We start from the raw sequence: 17,469 nt of genomic DNA on the forward strand, positions 1-17,469 counted from the left end.
AAGCAGGTAATGATAACCATTATAATGATGCTATAATTTATTGTGTTTTATGTGTGCTACACAGTGTTAGAGGCTATTAAATCTTATCTGTAACTTTGGAGCTCTTAGGCAAATATACTCATTTTATAAACGAGGAGGCTGAAGCTCCTGGAATATCAGTAACTTGTTTATGAGAACTGCAACTGTTCGAACCATAATTAAAATAAGAATCGATGCCCTGAGTGAGACCTGGGAATCCTACCTGTAAAAAGTTTCCATGATTTTCATTACAAAGACTTTGCAGCATCTATTTTGACTATTTAGAGGCATATTTATACTTTTTCATTTTTGCTTAGTACAGACAGGAGGATTGCTATATAGTTAAATTCTGGATAGATAAGGTACTCTTTGTCTGAATATATCTCTGTGAATACACTTGTACAGCATGCATATACATACAGCATCCATACAAACTCATATCTTGTTTTATGAAAACTTTAATAAGCATAGTAGATAAAGAATAGATTTGAAAAGCTTAAAACAATGACTGAAAAACCTACCATGCCTTATAAAAGAATTTGAGCTTTGAGAGGATACCCTTCAAAACAGCATTACCATGAACAATCCCTTTCTCTCTAGCGATCCCAGAGTGGTTCAGATGTGTATTTTGTGAATATATGCTAAGACAATATTCAACCTGAAACATCTCTGAGACTATTTAAAGTTGTTAAATTTATTGAATCAATTAAGATGGGGTAGAATATGTTGCAGTAATAAGCACCCCAAAGGTCTCAGTTTGTTTTCTTTTTAAAAAAACTCCTTTGGCAACATATTTTCATTTTTGAAAATTGCCCTTATATCCATACTCAGATACAATAATAAGACTACCATCCATTTCTATGCAATTTAATTTCTTTTTGAGCAAAGTATTCTTTAAATTTCAAAATTTAGGATTAACTGTATTGGCACTGATATCCAAGGTAAAATAGAATAGTTACTACAGGACTTACTGTATATGGTAAGTATGGGTTAGAGATGACAAATTAATTAGAAGATCGACCTTTTGTTTATTCTCTTAATGAATAGCTTAGTTTTTCTTTGACATAGTTCTTCCCTATATAATAGATTATAGGATACACTAATCACACTAGCAGAACATGAAAAGTTTTAACCACTAGATCTTTCTCAGATTAGGGATACTATACTGTACCGTAGAAATCATCATCATTATCATCATCTCAGTATATTTTAAGAACTGTGAATTTTGTAGTTAATGTTTACAGACAAATAGTAGAAGACACTTCAAAATCAATCGATAGTTTAGGGCAATCAGTGACTAGTGTTATTCGGTATTAGTCATTTTCTCTCCCAACAGTGCTCAACACTGTGATTTGTATAAAACTGATGCTTAATACATGTTGATGGATTTGGTCTGTTGTGTTTGACTGATGTCTAAGTCATTTGAAAGTATGGGGCTGACATACTATGAAGAAGAGAAGGCGTCGTGCAGAACCGTTTATATTTCTGATTTTGGAAAAAATGATATCTTGCAGAGTCATGATTGTTCTCAGGTATTCTCTTGAGCTACAGATTTTAGCTCAAATAAATGAAAATAAATGTATTTAAAACTATAGACATCTTACGAATAATGAAAAAATTGGGAAATGTGTAGATAGTGATATACAATAATCTGATAGCTTCATCAGTTTGCAATTTAAAATTTAAACTGCCCATTTTGTCCCTTGGGGAAAAAGTTAACTGACATATTTGTGGTGAATAGTGATAAAATCATTACATTCATAAAAAGAATAAGTTACCTAATTTCCTCTAATTCTTCTTTAGGTCGCGATTTAATTTGTATCCAGTCTATGGATGGAATGCTGATGGTGTTTGAGCAAGAAAGCTATGCTTTTGGGAGATTTCTCCCAGGTTCTCTTTTACCTGGCCCTCTTGCTTACAGTTCCCGTACAGATTCCTTCATTACTGTTTCATCCTGCCGACAAGTGGAAAGTTACAAGTAAGTTTGGATCTTGAATCTTTGGAATCATGGTTTTTTATGTGTATGCTGCTGATAATTTCTTATCCACAAAGAGCTTGAATATTGCAAATGAAAAAGAGAGTGGTTTCTCTGATAAAATGTAATTGTGGTGACTTAGAGGATATCATTTACATATCATAAAACATTTGAAAGGCAGTATAGTGCAGAGATTGAGAGGAAGGATTTGGAGAGAGGCACACCCGGATTGGAGTCCTGATTTTGCTACTCACAGCTGTTTGATGGTCAGTGTCCTTGTCCTGAATGTAAAGGAGGTAATAACATCTATTTCGACAAATTTGTTAAAAGAATTAAGTGTACGTCAATTTACCACCCCATAGAAAATGCTCAATAATTATTGCGATTGTTCCTTGAATTATAAATAATAAAACACAGTCTGAGTGAAAAAAAGCCAGGTACAAATACATATATAGAATGATTTTATAACAAAAAAAGAATGTATATGACATAGGAAGAATACTGGCAAGAAATACAAGTGTTTTTATGAACGTTTTTAAAAGAACAGCTTACAGAAGTGAAGTATGAAAATGACCCTATGAAAACAGCTTATACTTTTTGCTAGAAATTCATACTGATTTTGGTGAATTGTGTTTCAGAGAGACCGTTTTCTTCTCTACCAGCTAAATTTCAATAAAACTTACGGTTTTGAGTTTTTGGAGGCTGTGTTTTTTATTGGAAGGGAGAATGGGAAAAAAAAGTAGAAATCTATTCTGGGAAAAGAAATAGACTTGGAGAATTATAATGTTTTAAGTAACTTTATTGTTGTTATCTTACTGATGGCAGCATTTAGAACTTTAAACATCTAAGCAACACTTCATTATAGCCTTTCAGTATTATTTTTGGCCATATGATTTTTCCCAAGGCAGGAAGAAAATATAAATTCATCAGGCAACAGATGTAAATTTTTTCCTTCAAGTTTTATTATTGTGTATATTGCAAGTTAATGTAGTTTTCTCTTGATAAGTGACAATCTACATTCTGAGATTATTGTTAAGGAATCTAGGATTTAAAACTCTGAAAATAAGCAAATGCTTGTGACTAAGCAGAAGTTAACTGATGGCGGTAGTGTATCATTATGTCATATTCATCCTACAACTCCTGTGGCGCTTGTCCAAAGGAGATGAGTGAGTTGTGGCATTGCTACTGATAGTAAATAAAATATCATAATTATTATGAGACGCTGAGAAAAATACCTGTATAATTCATTCAATCCTGCCAAAACTTAAGCAATATTGAGAAGATCTGCTTTTCAGCTTTCCACCCAGTTTTTGCCAAGTACAGTGATACTAGCAGTGTTACACTGGGGTCGTGATACAAAGATGTGAATGTTCCATGACTTACTCTTTGAAATATGGGAATAGGAATTAATTTGGTAATAACTCCAGGAGTGATTGGATGAGAAAACAATGTGTAGGTTTCCTTAACGTGAAGGTTTAATCTCACAGAAACTCATACTGTTTTAACTGTGGTAATTCTCCAACATACTGATCTATTAAATTCATCTCCATCTAAGACTAAAAAAGTGCACACTTTATTTATTATGTGGATCTTTTAAAATGGTAAAAATGCATGGGATGTGTGATTATTGTGAAATGATGACAATCAAGAGGGTTTATAACATTGAGTAGTATGTTGTATTTATATATACTTTCAGCTTTAATAGATTAAATGGTAATCACAGGTGTAATTTAGGATGGGAGAAAGCATGAAAACTGTAGGTTTGGTTTTTGGAGGCTTCATTAAATCTATTCATAATCAGTTAAAAATATAATCAGTTAATAGAAAAGGCTTTTAAGACATAATTCGTTTTCATTTTTGATATTGATGTTTAATTACTTTAAAAACAGATCAATTATGTTCAAATAGGAACTAGAGAAGGCCATGAGTCTCAAACTTTAGTGTGCGTAAGAATCATCTGAGCATCCTTTTATGAAACGCACATTTACACATTCTTAATCCCCAACCCCTTAGATTTTGATTTAGTAGGTTTGGGGAAAAGACCCAGAAATCATCACAAATACATACTCCAGGTGATTCTAATTCAGGACATACTTTGAATGTTGTCTTTCTTTTGAAGTGAGAGATTTTTTTTTTTTTTTTTTTTGGTAGAGGAGGGGCTTTGGACCATTCCCTTGGCCACATTTGTACAAACTTTGGATCATCTTTTATTCTCTTTTTCTTTCCTTTGCTTGTCAGAATTATTTAGTCAGTAAATTGTGACCTTTCTACCTTTTTTTTTTTTCCTCTTATTCAGCCCTTGCTTCCCATTCCCACTGGTATTCAGACCTTTATCTTTTCACTTGGATTTCTGTTTTTTTTTTTTAACCTCTAATCTAGACTTTGAAGGGCCTTTCTCATAGCTATTCTTTTAAAACACCTCTTTAAGCCAGAATAATTTTTGTGGTCCATTAAAAAGTCTAAATCTTCTCATACGACATTCAGTGCTCTTTATGCTCCAGTCCCATTTTACCTCTGTTAAGTGAACTTTCAGATTTGGAAGGGACTTTTAAAATTAATTGGTTTAAATAGCCTCCTTTTTTTAACCTCCTAGATATATTATTGCCCAACACACTGATTTTTGCCCAATATCATATTTGCTTTTTTATTGTGCTAAAATGTGCCAGAGTATGTCTTACATTATCAGGTTCCTGAGAGCAGAATCTGTTTTAAATACCTGTTCACTAAAGGAATAATTCAGTTCATTGGTTCAGTCATTCATTCAGCAAACATTTTTCAAGAGGCTTCTCTGTGCCACACACTGTGCAAAGCACTGGAGATGCAAAGCCAGATAAGACCTGTCTCTTGTCCTCTAGCAGTATACCAGCAAGTGGGGAGGTAGCAAGTCAACCAGCTACTTCAGTTCATTGTGATACTGGCTATGGCAGCACTGTGCACAGGAAACTGAGAAGCCTAGAGGTGATACCTTTAAATAGGAGTTGAATGTAAGGAGGCTCCCTGAAGAAGTATACTTGCCGGGAGTTTTATCTTTCTCCCCTGTTTGCTATACACTTTCCCCTGTACCCCTAGAGTGGCTCCTAATATTAATACATTGCTAAGTAGACAATAGTCTTTAAATCAGTATTTTAAAATCTGTTTGTTGAATTTAATGGATAGTATTTTAAAAAGAGGATTGTGTTCTTCACCAGCCTTAGGCTCTTGCCAAACTGAAACATTTGGTGTTATTCATATATATTCAGAGCTTCTCTCTTTCTCTCTCCTCTTTTGCTCATGCTGTACTCTGTCTGAAATACTCTTCCTTCCTTTTCTGTGAATGAAAATTAGGTCTGGAAGCCTCCCTGCTCCCCATTCAGATCTTGCCTGATGTAGCTGTCAGTAACAACTCCTTCTTCTCAATTCACAGAGTAATTTTTCACTGCTTTCCATAAGCACTATTCATGCTTTCACTGATATGACATATTTACTTGTTTTTCTCCTTGACTAGGCTAAATGTTCCTTGATGGCAGGGATTTTGTATCCCCTGAAGTGCCTAGCATTGTACCTTGCTGAAAGTAGATGTTTAACAAGATCTTAATGAAGGAATGAAAAGTTTATGAGGAAACCTTCTATTTTGTTACTGGCATCTTTCAATGAAAATGATTCTCCCAGGCATAATCAAGAATGCTTTAGCTATAGTTGGAATGAGTGTAGTAATGCTCTGTATCCAGAGCCTCTAATTCTAGTAGAGTTCTGCAGGTTAAATATCAAAGTCCCCAAATCTCCTGGTACACGTTGAGGTGACAACTATTTTTCATTTAAAAATAAATGATTTTGGAGGGTTTACTTTTGTGTTCTGTGACACCTCCATCCATATTTTAGTTACTTGCTGCTGTTTTTACGATGTGATACAGAGGAGCACTAAATTATATGGTTGAGTTTGTCATTGGTGCTCCACAGGACCTGTTAAGCATTTGTGGCTATTAGTTCAAAAAGTACCACTGTTCACCTGGACTTGCTGTATCTGTGATTAGTGCCCTTTCTGTTCTGAAAAACACATATGACACTCTTTCATTAAATCTTTTTACATTGGACCTGATTATTCTTTCAGCAGTTCCAACAAGGGAATTTTATTCTTTAGCTTATATCACAGAACACTTGAGTAATAAGAAAAAAAAAAATCCAAGTGTTTTCTTTATTTCAGAAATTCCAAGTCTGCTTGGAATTGTTTGGTTTTGGAAACAGATTTCCATGTATATTATTGGTCACAGTTAAGAGAATTTAAGGAAGAATCATAAAATAAATGCTATTGTAAGTTTGTCATCATCTAAATTTACTGTCAGTTACGTTTAGTAATAAAATACTCTTCTGAGTTGTCTTCTGGGAAGAGAATTGGTCTGGATTTAGAAATCAGGAGTCAATTTTGGCTGTGTCTGTGCCTGCTGTTTTGATGTTAATGAGGCCACTTTAAGGGTTCACTTATGCCTCACATGAAATAATAACTCTTTTTAGTTATGTAAGAACCTTCAAACAGCTCAAAATCTTTGGATATTTGCAACAATCTCATTAATATCCATATCATCCTCTGGTAGGTTGGTGTCTGCAGGGAATGAATGCCCTATGTAGTTAATTGCCCGAGGTTAGATCCATTTGCAGGACCAGCTCTGGACTGATGTTCTAGTCACTAGTGCATACTAATTTCTGTTACCATGAACCAGAAAGAGTAAAACAATCTTATTTGGAGGTTGGACTGTGAGGTCTAATTATTTGGCGCTTTTGGAGAGTTAGGGATTTTGAAGGTCAGTCTCAGATGGTGTGGAGATATTTGCTGCAGCTACCTATGGGATTTTTTAGCATGATTTTACAAGGCCGAGATCTCCAGTCTCCTACCCTTTTTTGTCTCATTTCCCATGACTCATTCCTCTCCTCCATGCATCTCTCCTAAACTCCTGCCATGGCCTTTCATGTCTCTTTTACTGCTGCATGCCTTTGCATGTGCTGTTTGCTTTGCCATAATGCCTTTTACCTCTTTAACAGCATGATGAGTTTTCACTCATTTTTCAAAACCTAGCTTTCTCCTCCTGAACTGATACCAAGAACATATATATTTCCTCCACCCCAGTTACCTGTTTCTGCGATCATATTCCCTTGGTACTTATATGCGTACCTTCTGTTAGCACAGGGCACTCTGAGTTACACTTATTTGTTTGTATATGAATCTTCACAACTACTTTGGGAAGGTCCTGGTGGATATAGGTCATGTAGTAGTTTTTCCCCTTGTTAATGCTTATATGAGATCCCTACTATATGTTTATTGAATGAATGAACTTTATATACATTAAGCTTTCTTATTAACTGTAATTTTCATGAATGCATTGCAAAATCTATCTTAATTCATAGTCATTCTGCATTCACTGAAAATTGGAGGCTTTTTACAAATGAAGTATTGCTGATTGAGATAGAAGGCTTTAAGAGTTGGTGTATGACATTTGAATACCAGTGTAAATTTCAGTACTTGTTTAGATATTCTGCATTGCCTTTATTTATTCAGGTCCCTGATGTTTATACTATCAGACATCTTTCTCTTAGACAATATGAGATGTCTGAATATATCTACCTACTAATTTTTCTCCTAGCTATCAAAGAGCAATGCAAGAAGTTTTGATTCAATAAGAGGGAAAGGCTTAATTATTTGTTGAGATGTTTTTGTTAACCTTCTAATACCTTTTCTCTGCTAAGTGTTATCTTTTGGAGAGCCTTCCCTATCTCCCCTATGTACCTAGATATGCACCAACAATAAAAGTAAGAAACTTCAAAAAAAAAAAAAGAGAGAAAGGAATCTATGAGCCTAAAATTTCTTCATTTTGAGTAAGATTATTACTCTAACAATACACCATAAATTAATGCGAGTAAGGGAATTTAAACTTTATTGTCTAAATTAAACATTTCTAAATTGAATGATATTTTTAAATTGTTTTTAAGAATGACTTGAGCTAAATGTTACTATTTTTTAATTTTTAACTTTTTAAAAATTTATTTTATTGAATTATAATTGATTTACAATGTGTTAAATGTTACTATTGAAATAAAAGCTTTAAAGTACTTCTAGAAAGTTATAATGTCCATTATTGAGTACTTATTACATAGCAGATAAATTATTAGGTGATTTATCTCTATGTATATATAAATCTGTATCTGTCTATGTGTTTGTCAATCTGTCAATCAATAATTGGGCACCTAGTGTACACCAGATACTGTACTAGGTACTAAATTATTTTTAAATTCTTTTAACAATGCTTGAGTTTGAGATTATTATTCCCATTTTATAGATAAGACAGAGTGATTAATTAAAAAAAACTTTCTCAACTAGTTAATGGTTTAGCTGGGAATTAAACTCAGGTGTTCTGGGGTCCATAGATTATCTATTAATAAGTTCTACTATTTCTACTACTACTTTTTTGGGGGAGGTTGCAACAAGTCGTCTGGTTGCTTTGCATTATTTGTATTTTTTTCTATTTTGTGTTTTGGTGCTGGATCTTTCTTGAGTATTGTTATTTGTCACATAAAATCCTAATGGAAATGCTTTGATATTTGGCAGAGCTATTTTTCCAACATTGAATTTTGGGACATATAGTTATAATTTGTTTACCATTGCAGTTTTACATAGTCTTAAGCCACAGTATCATTCAGTATGAATTCATTACTAAATTTTACAACTTTTAAAATCAAGGAGAAAGTTATTCATAAGGTTTGTAGATAATGTGCATTTAAAAATTTTAGCTATACTGAGATTATGTGTTTATAAAGTTTAAAATAATTTACACTTTTTAACTATAAAGTCACTTACAATTATTCCATATGTTTTAAACAGATACCAAGTACTTGCTTTTGCAACGGATGCAGATAAAAGACAAGAGACTGAACAGCAAAAACTTGGTTCTGGAAAAAGACTAGTTGTAAGGCCTTTTAAAAATCTATGAAAATTTTAGTAATGTTATATCTAATTACAGATGTTCATTTAGAATAAGAATTCCTGGGAATAAAAATTTTAAAAACATATATTTTAGCCATTTCTCTTTTCTGTGTTAAAGTTATGTCAATGATCAAAGAATTTAGTTGGCTATTATTGAGCAATGGAGATACATGCCTAGTCATGGTCATAATATAGCAGATTATAGAGTTGTACCACTAGAATGATAGATACCCAGATGTGGTCACTTTTAACTGAAGTGATTATAAACTAACAAAATAAAAATAGGAAAATTAAAAATTCCTGTAATAGGCAAAAAAGTTGCTACTAGTAGACATGTGATGAAATATATAAGTAAAAGATGAAAAAATTTTCACAGTCTACAAAGATAAAGTTAGCTCAAAGACAAATGTGGACGTTTGATAACTTGAAACAGTAGTTTGAAGAAAAATTGTTTGAATTTTATTGTTTCTGGTCTTTAATCCACTCTGAGTATATTTTTCTATAAGGTGTGGTGAAATGTTCTAATCTCATTCTTTCACATGTAGCTGCTCAGTTTTCCCAGCACCACTTACTGAAGAGACTGTCTTTTCTCCATGGTATATTCTTGCCTCTTTTGTCGTAGATTAATTGACCATAGGTGTGTGGGCTCTCTATTCTGTTCCATTGATCTATGTGTCTATTTTTGTGCCAGTACCATGCTGTTTTGATTACAACAGCTTTGTAGTGTAGTCTGAACTCAGGGACTTACTTCCAGCTTTGTTCTTTTTCTCAGGATTTCTTTGGCAATTCAGAGTCTTTTGTAGTTCCATATAAATTTTAGGATTATTTGTTCTAGTTCTGTGAAATATATCATGGGCATTTTAATAGGGATTACATTAAATCTGTAGATTGCTTTGGGTAGTATGTACATTTTAACAATATTAATTCTTCTAATCCAAGAACATAGGATATCTTTCCATTTCTTTATATCATTTTCAAACTCCTTCATCGATGTTTTAGAGTTTTTAGAGCATAGGTCTTTAACCTCCTTGGTTAAGTTTATTCCTAGGTATTTTATTCTTCTTGATGTGATTTTAAACAAGATTGTTTTCTTGCTTTCTCTTTCTCATAGTTCATTATTAGTTTATAGGAAAACAACAGACTGTCTATATTGATCTTGTATCCTGCAACTTTCTGAATTCATTTATTAGTTCCAATAGTTTTTGGTGGAGACTTTAGGGTTTTCTATATGTAAAATACCGTGTCATCTGCAAAGAGTGATAGTTTTACTTCTTCCCTTTCAATTTGGATACGTTTTATCTCTTTTTCTTGTTAGATTGCTGTGGCTAGGGCTTCCAATACTATGTTAAACAAGTGTGAGAGTGGGCATCCTTGTTTTGTTCCTGATTTTAGCAGAAATGCTTTTGGGTTTTCATCATTGAGTATGATGTTAGCTGTGGGTTTGTCATAAATGGCCTTTATTATGTTGAGATATGCTCTCTCTGTACCATCTTTGATGAGAGTTTTTATCATGAGTAGATGTGGAATTTTGTCAAATGCCTTTTCTGTGTCTATGGAGAGGATCATGTAATTTTTATCTTTCCTTTTGTTAATGTGGTGTATCACATTGATTGATTTGCAAATATTGAACCATCCTTGCATCCCTGGAATAAATCCACCTTGATTATGGTGTATGATTCTATTTATATGTTGTAGGATTCAGTTTGCTAATATTTCATTGAGGATTTTTGCATCTATATTCATCAAAGGTATTAACCTGTAATTTTCTTTTCGTGTAGTGTTTTTGTCTGGTTTTGGTATCAAGGTAAAGGTGGCCTCATAGTATGAATTTGGGAGTTTACTGTCCTCTTTAATTTCTTGGAAAAGTTTGAGAAAGATAGGTAAAATTCTTCTTTATATTTTTGGTAGAATTCCCCTGTGAACCTGTCTGGTCCTGGACTTTTGTTTGCTGGAAATTTTTTTTAAATTGCAAATTCAGTTTCACTACTAGCGATCCATTTATGCAGATTGTCTATTTCTTACTGATTCAATCTTGTCAAGTTGTATGTTTCTAGAAATTTGTCTGTTTCTTCTAGGTTGTCCAATTTGTTGGCATATAGCTGTAGTATTCTCTTATGATTTTTTGTATCTTTTGGTATTGGTTGTTATTTCTCCTCTTTCATTTCTTATTTTGTTTATTTGGGTCCTCTCTTTTCTTCTTGGTGAGCCTGGCTAAAGGTTTATCAATTTTGTTTATCTTTTCAAAAAACTAGCTCTTGCTTTCATTGATCTTCTCTCTTATATTTTTTGTCTCTATTTTATTTATTTCATCTCTGATCTTTATTGTTTCCTTCCTTATGCTGACTCTGAGCTTTGTTTGTTCTTCTTTTTCTAATTGCTTTAGATGGTAGGTTAGGTTGTTTATTTGAGATTTTTCTTGTTTCTTGAGGTGGGCCTGTGTCTATAAACTTCCCTCTCAGAATGGCTTTTACTGCATTGCATAGATTTTGGAAAGTTGTGTTTCTATTTTCATTTGTTTTGAGGTATTTTCTGATTTCCTCTTTGATTTCCTCATTGACCAATTGGTTTTTTAGTAGCATGTTGTTTAACTTCCACATGTTTGTGCTTTTCCCATTTTTCTTTCGGTAATTGATTTCTAGTTTCATACTATTGTGTTTGGAAAAAATGCTTGGTATAATTTCTATCCTCTTAAATTTGCTGATACTTGTTTTGTGGCCCAGCATGTGATCTGTCCTGGAGACTGTTCCATGCACTTGAAAACAATGTGTATTCTGCTGGTTTTGGATGGAATGCCCTGTAGATATTTATTAAGTCCAACTGGTTTATTGTGTCATTTAAGACCACTGTTGCATTACTGATTTTCTGTCTTAATGATCTGTCCATTGATGTAAGTGGGGTTTTAAAGTCTTCTACTATTATTGTATTCTTGTCAATTTTCCCCTTTATGTCTGTTACTATTTGCTTTATATATTTAGGTGCTCCTGTACTGGGTGCATATATGTTAATGATTGTAATATCCACTTCTTGTACTGATCCTTTTATAATGATATAGTGATATTATATGATATCATGTATTATATTATTATGATATTATAATGATAGAATTCACTTCTTTGTCTTTTGTTATAGGCTTTGTTTTAAAGTCCATTTTGTCTGATATGAGTGTTGCTATCCTTGCTGTCTTTTGTTTCTGTTTGCATGAATGAAATATCTTTCTCCATCTTCTCACTTTTAGTCTGTGTGTGTCTTTGGCTCTGAAATGAGTCTCTTGTAAGCAGCATATAGATGGGTCTTGTTTTTTTAATCCAGTCAGACACCCTATGTCTTAAAAAATATTTTTTATTGAGGCATAGTCGATTTACACCCTATGTCTTTTGATTGGAGCATTTAGTCCACTGATATTAAAAAAATATTGATAGGTATGTACTTACTGCCATTTTATTACTTGTTTTCCAGTTGTTTTTGTAGCTCTTCTCTGTTCATTTCTTCTTCTTTTTGTTTCTTCTCCGTGGTTTGATGATTTTCTTTAGTGGTATGCTTGTGTTCCTTTCTCTCTAATTTTTGTGTATCTGTTGTAGGTTTTTGATTTGTGGTTACTGTGGGTTTCATATATGTTGACCTACAACTGTATCTACTTGTTTTAAACTGGTGGTGATTTAAGTTCAAACACATTCTAAAGATCTACATTTTTTACTCCCCTCCCCCCATATTTTGTGTTTTTGATGTTATATTTTACGTCTTCATGTTTATCCCTTAACTGTTTATTATAGTTATAGTTGCTTTTATAATTTTTTTGCCTTTTAATCTTCATAGTAGCTTATTTAAGTGGTTGATCCTCAGCTCTTACTATATATTTGTCTTTCCTAGTGGGATTTTCCCTTTCCTATAGATTTTTACTTTTTTTTTTTTTTTTTGTGGTATGCGGGCCTCTCACTGTTGTGGCCTCTCCTGTTGCGGAGCACAGGCTCCGGATGCACAGGCTCAGCGGCCATGGCTCACGGGCCCAGCCGCTCCACGCATGTGGGATTTTCTCGGACCAGGGCACGAACCCGTGTCCCCTGCATCGTTAGGCAGACTCTCAACCACTGCACCACCAGGGAAGCCCCTGATGAATGCTTTTAATTTTTGCTTGTCTGAGAGGTTCTTTATCTCTCTTTCAATTATAACTGATAATCTTGCTTGGTGGAGTATCCTAGGTTGCAGGTATTCCCCCTTTCAGCACTTTGAGTATGTCATGCCACTTCCTTCTGGCCTGCAAAGTTTCTGTAGAAAAATCAGCTAGTAGTCTTATGGGGGTTCCCTTGTGTATAACTCTTTGTTTTTCTCTTGCTGCCCCTAGAACTCTGTCTTTATCTTTAATTTTTGCCAGTTTAATTATGATATGTCTTGATGTGGATCTGTTTGGATTCATCTTCTTTGGGACCCTCTGTGTTTCCTGTATCTGTATATCCATTTCCTTCTTTAGGTTTGGGAAGTTTTCATCCATAATTTCATCCAATACATTTTTAACCCCTTTCTCTCTCTCTCTTCTCCTTCTGGGACCCCTGCGAATGTTGGTAAATTTGATGTTATCTCTTAAACTGTTCTCATTTTTTAAATTTGTTTTTATTTTTGCTGTTCTGATTTGGTGACTTCCATTATTCTATCTTCCAGATCACTTATGTGTTCTTCTGTACCACCTAGTCTGCTATTTATTCCTTCTAGTGTGTTTTTCATTTAAGCTATTGTATTCTTCAGTCTGACTGGTTTTTTTTTTTTTTTTCTTTTTGCGGTATGCGGGCCTCTCACTGTTGTGGCCTCTCCCGTTGCGGAGCACAGGCTCCGGACGCGCAGGCCCAGAGGCCATGGCTCACGGGCCCAGCTGCTCCGCGGCATATGGGATCCTCCCAGACCGGGGCACGAACCCGCATCCCCTGCATCGGCAGGCAGACTCTCAACCACTGCGCCACCAGGGAGGCCCAGTCTGACTGGTTTTTAAAAAATATTTTCCAGTTTCTTGTTAAAATTCTCACTTTGTTCATCTATTCTTTTCCCTAATGCTTTGAATTCTTTATCTGGTGAATTGTTTATTTTTGTTTCATTTTTTTGATTTTTTAGGTGTTTTCTCTTGCTCTTTCTATTGAGACCAATTCCTCTGTCTTCTCATTTTGCTTAACTTTCTCTCTTTCTATAAAATTAGGTGAAACAGTTATCTAATTCAGTGTCCTTATGTGGGAGCATCCTTGTGTAGTTTGTATATGCCCAGTGGTTTTGATGGGAGAGCTGGATTTGATGTGAACATAAGTCACATCTTTCCTCAGGGTGTGCTGGCAGCTATCACCGTGGTAGGAAGTGGGCTGGAGAAGGAAGGGCTAAAGACAGAGCCAGGTATGAGCCAAGGATTCCCCTCTCTTCAGTGGCCATCACTACCCTATCAAAGGTGGGGTCAGGTCCAAAGTTGCTGGAGCAGAAGCCCTGAGGGTGGAGTCTTTCTGGCTCTGTTCCCTTTAAGTGTGAGCCCTCCCCATTTCCAGCACTGGCACCCTTGTCCCAGAGGGGAACAGTGCTGGAGTAGGAGGGCCTGTGTAGGCTCTTGGTGTTTGAATGGGTATAGGCTGTGGTGGTCCAGCCATAGACAGAGGTTAGGCTTCTTCTGATGTGCTGCCTGTGCTGCTCCCTCCCTGGTTAGACAATGCTTTTGGTCTTAGCTGCCTCTGTGTCTCACTGCTGAGTTCTTTCCTCAGTCATGGCAGCCTTCACTCCAGTGTGGAGCTAAAATGTGAAGTAAGCAGGGCTGGAGCATTCAGTCTGCTCAGGCTGGGGCACTCACGAGGTGGTTGCAGGAAACCAGTCAGCCACCCATGCAGTTCCGATCTGCATTTTCCGCCTTGTTTTGGGAGTGAACAAGCATGTGTGCACTCCTTCCGAGCTGGATCTGGGGTTCCCCCAGCCTTCCTATTAGTCCCACCTGCCCTCCAACCAGCCAAGGGGGTTTGTCTTCTCTGTGCAGGACCCCAGAGCTAGGGTGCCCAACATGTAGTTCAAACTGCTCACTCCCCAGGGAGGATCTCTGCCTGTGAAGTCTCACTTTTCCTCTGAGCCCCGTCCCTCACACAGGTCCTGACCTGATCGCTTCTCTTCCCTTTCTACCTGATTGTGTGTGGATCTCTCTTCCAGCCTTGGTTGTACAGGAGTCTTTCTGCCAGTTTCCAGTTAATTTTTGGTGAGAATTGTTCCACATATGGATGTATTTTTGCTGTGTTTGATGCCGGAGATGAGTTCTACATCCTGTGACTCTGCCATCTTGATTTCCTCCTCCAAGAGCAGAGGTCTCCTCTGTCTTCTTGCTTGCATTGTTCCCAGGAGAAATCTTTCATCTTATCTTTGTCCCTTTGTACATAATGTCTTTTTTCTCTGGATGTTTTTCAGATTTTCTCTTATCACTTGTTTTGAGCAATTAGATTATGATGTGTTTTGTGTAGTTTTCCTTTCTTTCATTCCTTTTTTGATGCTTAAGATTTGTTGAACTTCGTGTATCAGCGAATTTATAATTTTCATGAAATTTAGAAAATTTTTAGCTATTAATTCTTCATATATATTTTTCTGTTCTCCATCTTTTCTCCTCTCCTCTCAATTACACATACATTTAGGGTACTTGAAGTTACCCTACAGGTCACAGGTTTTCTTTTTCTTTTCAAAAATTCTTTTTTCTATTTCATTTTGGATAATTTCTACTGCTATGTTTTCAAGGTCACTAATATTCTTTCTACAGTGTCTAATCTGGTATTAATTCCCATCTGGTAGAGCTTCAATCTCTACAAATTCAATTCAGGTGATTTAAAAAAATATCTTCCATGTATCTACTTAACTTTTTAAAGATAAAGGATATAGTTATAATAATTGTTTTAATGTCCTTGTTTTCTAATTCTAACATCTGTATCTTTTTTTTTATGTCTGATCTTATTTATTTGTTACTCTTAGAGCATCTCATTTTTGACTGGACTCTGACTTAGACTCTCTCAGAGAGGACAGCCTCCAACTCTTGGCAATCTGTTCCTGACGTTTTTCTTTGGCCTCCTTCATTCTCCTGGCCAAAAGGTTAGCATATTCTGCACCCTCTTCCTTATTTTTCATAGTACGCTGTTTCTTCAGAGCAATACACCGATGTTTGTCTTGCAGAACACGTGGAGTAACAAGATGCTGAATCTTGGGTGCTTTGGTCCTAGGTTTCTTACCTTCTTTGTTTAGGGCCTTTCTCACAACATACTGATGGACATCATCTTCTTTAGAGAGATTGAAAAGTTTGCGGATTCTGCTAGCTTTTTGGAGCCCCAGGAGACGAGGCACAGTAGTATCAGTGAGTCCAGGAATATCCTTCTCCCCCTTTTTTTTGATGACCAAATTGAGAACGCTCAGATTGGCATCTACAATGCAACCCTGTGCAGATTTGCCCTTTCTTTCTCCAGTCCTCCTTGGTCTGTAACAAGAATGCCCTACTCAGTAGCAGGTGGACTTGGCTATGGGTCAAGACACACTGTTTCATGGGGAAACCCTGTTTGTCGTTTCCACCACTGATTCAGACCACATAACCCTTCCATTCTTCTCCCAGAGCGTCAGCAGCAACTTCCGTAGCCATACGCTTCTCATAAAAGGTATGAAGTTTTTGTTCATCGTCCACTTCAACGAGTTTCTGGCAGCCAGTGACCAGGAAAGAGATGTTCAGCTTCATTCTGAAGTGGCTGACCGCCTCTGAGGTGCCACAAAAAAGAGTCTATCAATTTTGAGTGAATTTCAGTTTATTTATTTATCTCCACATCATGGATCACATTTTCCTGTTTCTTTACATGCTTGGTAATTTTTTATTAGATGCCGGGATATAGTCAATTTTACTTTGTTGGGTGCTAGATATTTTTGTGTTTCTATAAATATTCTTGAGCTTAGGCCTGGGAGACAGTTAAGTTAGTTGGAAACAGTTTGATCTTTTTGGCTCTTGCTTTTAAGTCTTGTTAGGTGGGACCAGAGCAGTGCTCATTCTGGGGCTACTTATTCCCTACTCCTGAGGTAATACCCTTTGAGTGCTCTATCCAGTTCCCTTTGAATTATGAGGTGTTCCAGTCTGGCTGGCGGGCACTGGCAGTATTCCAGGCCCTTTGTGAATGCTGGGCACTGTTACCGCTAATCCTTTTGGGTGGTTCTTTCCCTGGCTTTGAGTAGTTTTCTATATGAATGTGCTGATAAGTACTCAGCTGAATACTTGAGAGGATTCTTTACAGATCTCAGAGTTCTGTCCCTGTGCTGCTCTCTTTCTTGGTCATGCTGTCTTATGAACTCTAGCTGCCTTGGTTTCTCTGAACTCTTAGCATCCATCTCCTCAACTCAGGGAGTCTGTTGGGCTTTGCCTGGGTTGTTTCTCCCTGTGCCATGGCCTGAAAACTCTCTCATGGCAGGAGCAATTTTACCACTCACCTCATTTATTTTCTGTTTTCAAGGGGATTGCTGTCTTTTGTTTTCTGATATCCAGTGCCATGCAAATGGTTGTTTCATACAT

The 17,469-nt window shown here is 35.8% G+C and overlaps 1 protein-coding gene and 1 pseudogene across 9 annotated transcripts in view; one reads left to right on the plus strand and one right to left on the minus strand.

Annotated features, from left to right (window-relative positions):
• The window catches only part of BBS9 (Bardet-Biedl syndrome 9), a 481,831-nt gene that overhangs the window by 99,996 nt on the left and 364,366 nt on the right, over window positions 1-17,469 (plus strand). For all 8 annotated transcript variants that reach the window (XM_081244834.1, XM_081244836.1, XM_081244841.1 and 5 more), the window contains 2 exons: window positions 1,822-1,996; window positions 8,841-8,925. In XM_081244834.1, coding sequence (XP_081100960.1) covers window positions 1,822-1,996; window positions 8,841-8,925 — 260 coding nt within the window. The remainder of the gene's footprint in view (window positions 1-1,821; window positions 1,997-8,840; window positions 8,926-17,469) is intronic.
• On the minus strand, window positions 15,909-16,686 carry LOC308623014 (small ribosomal subunit protein eS6-like; annotated as a pseudogene). Its single transcript has one exon. The product of its transcript is annotated as a small ribosomal subunit protein eS6-like (transcript).

This window comes from Mesoplodon bidens, assembly GCF_964165515.1.
Source record: "Mesoplodon bidens genome assembly, chromosome: 9".
Classification (NCBI taxonomy): domain Eukaryota; kingdom Metazoa; phylum Chordata; class Mammalia; order Artiodactyla; family Ziphiidae; genus Mesoplodon; species Mesoplodon bidens.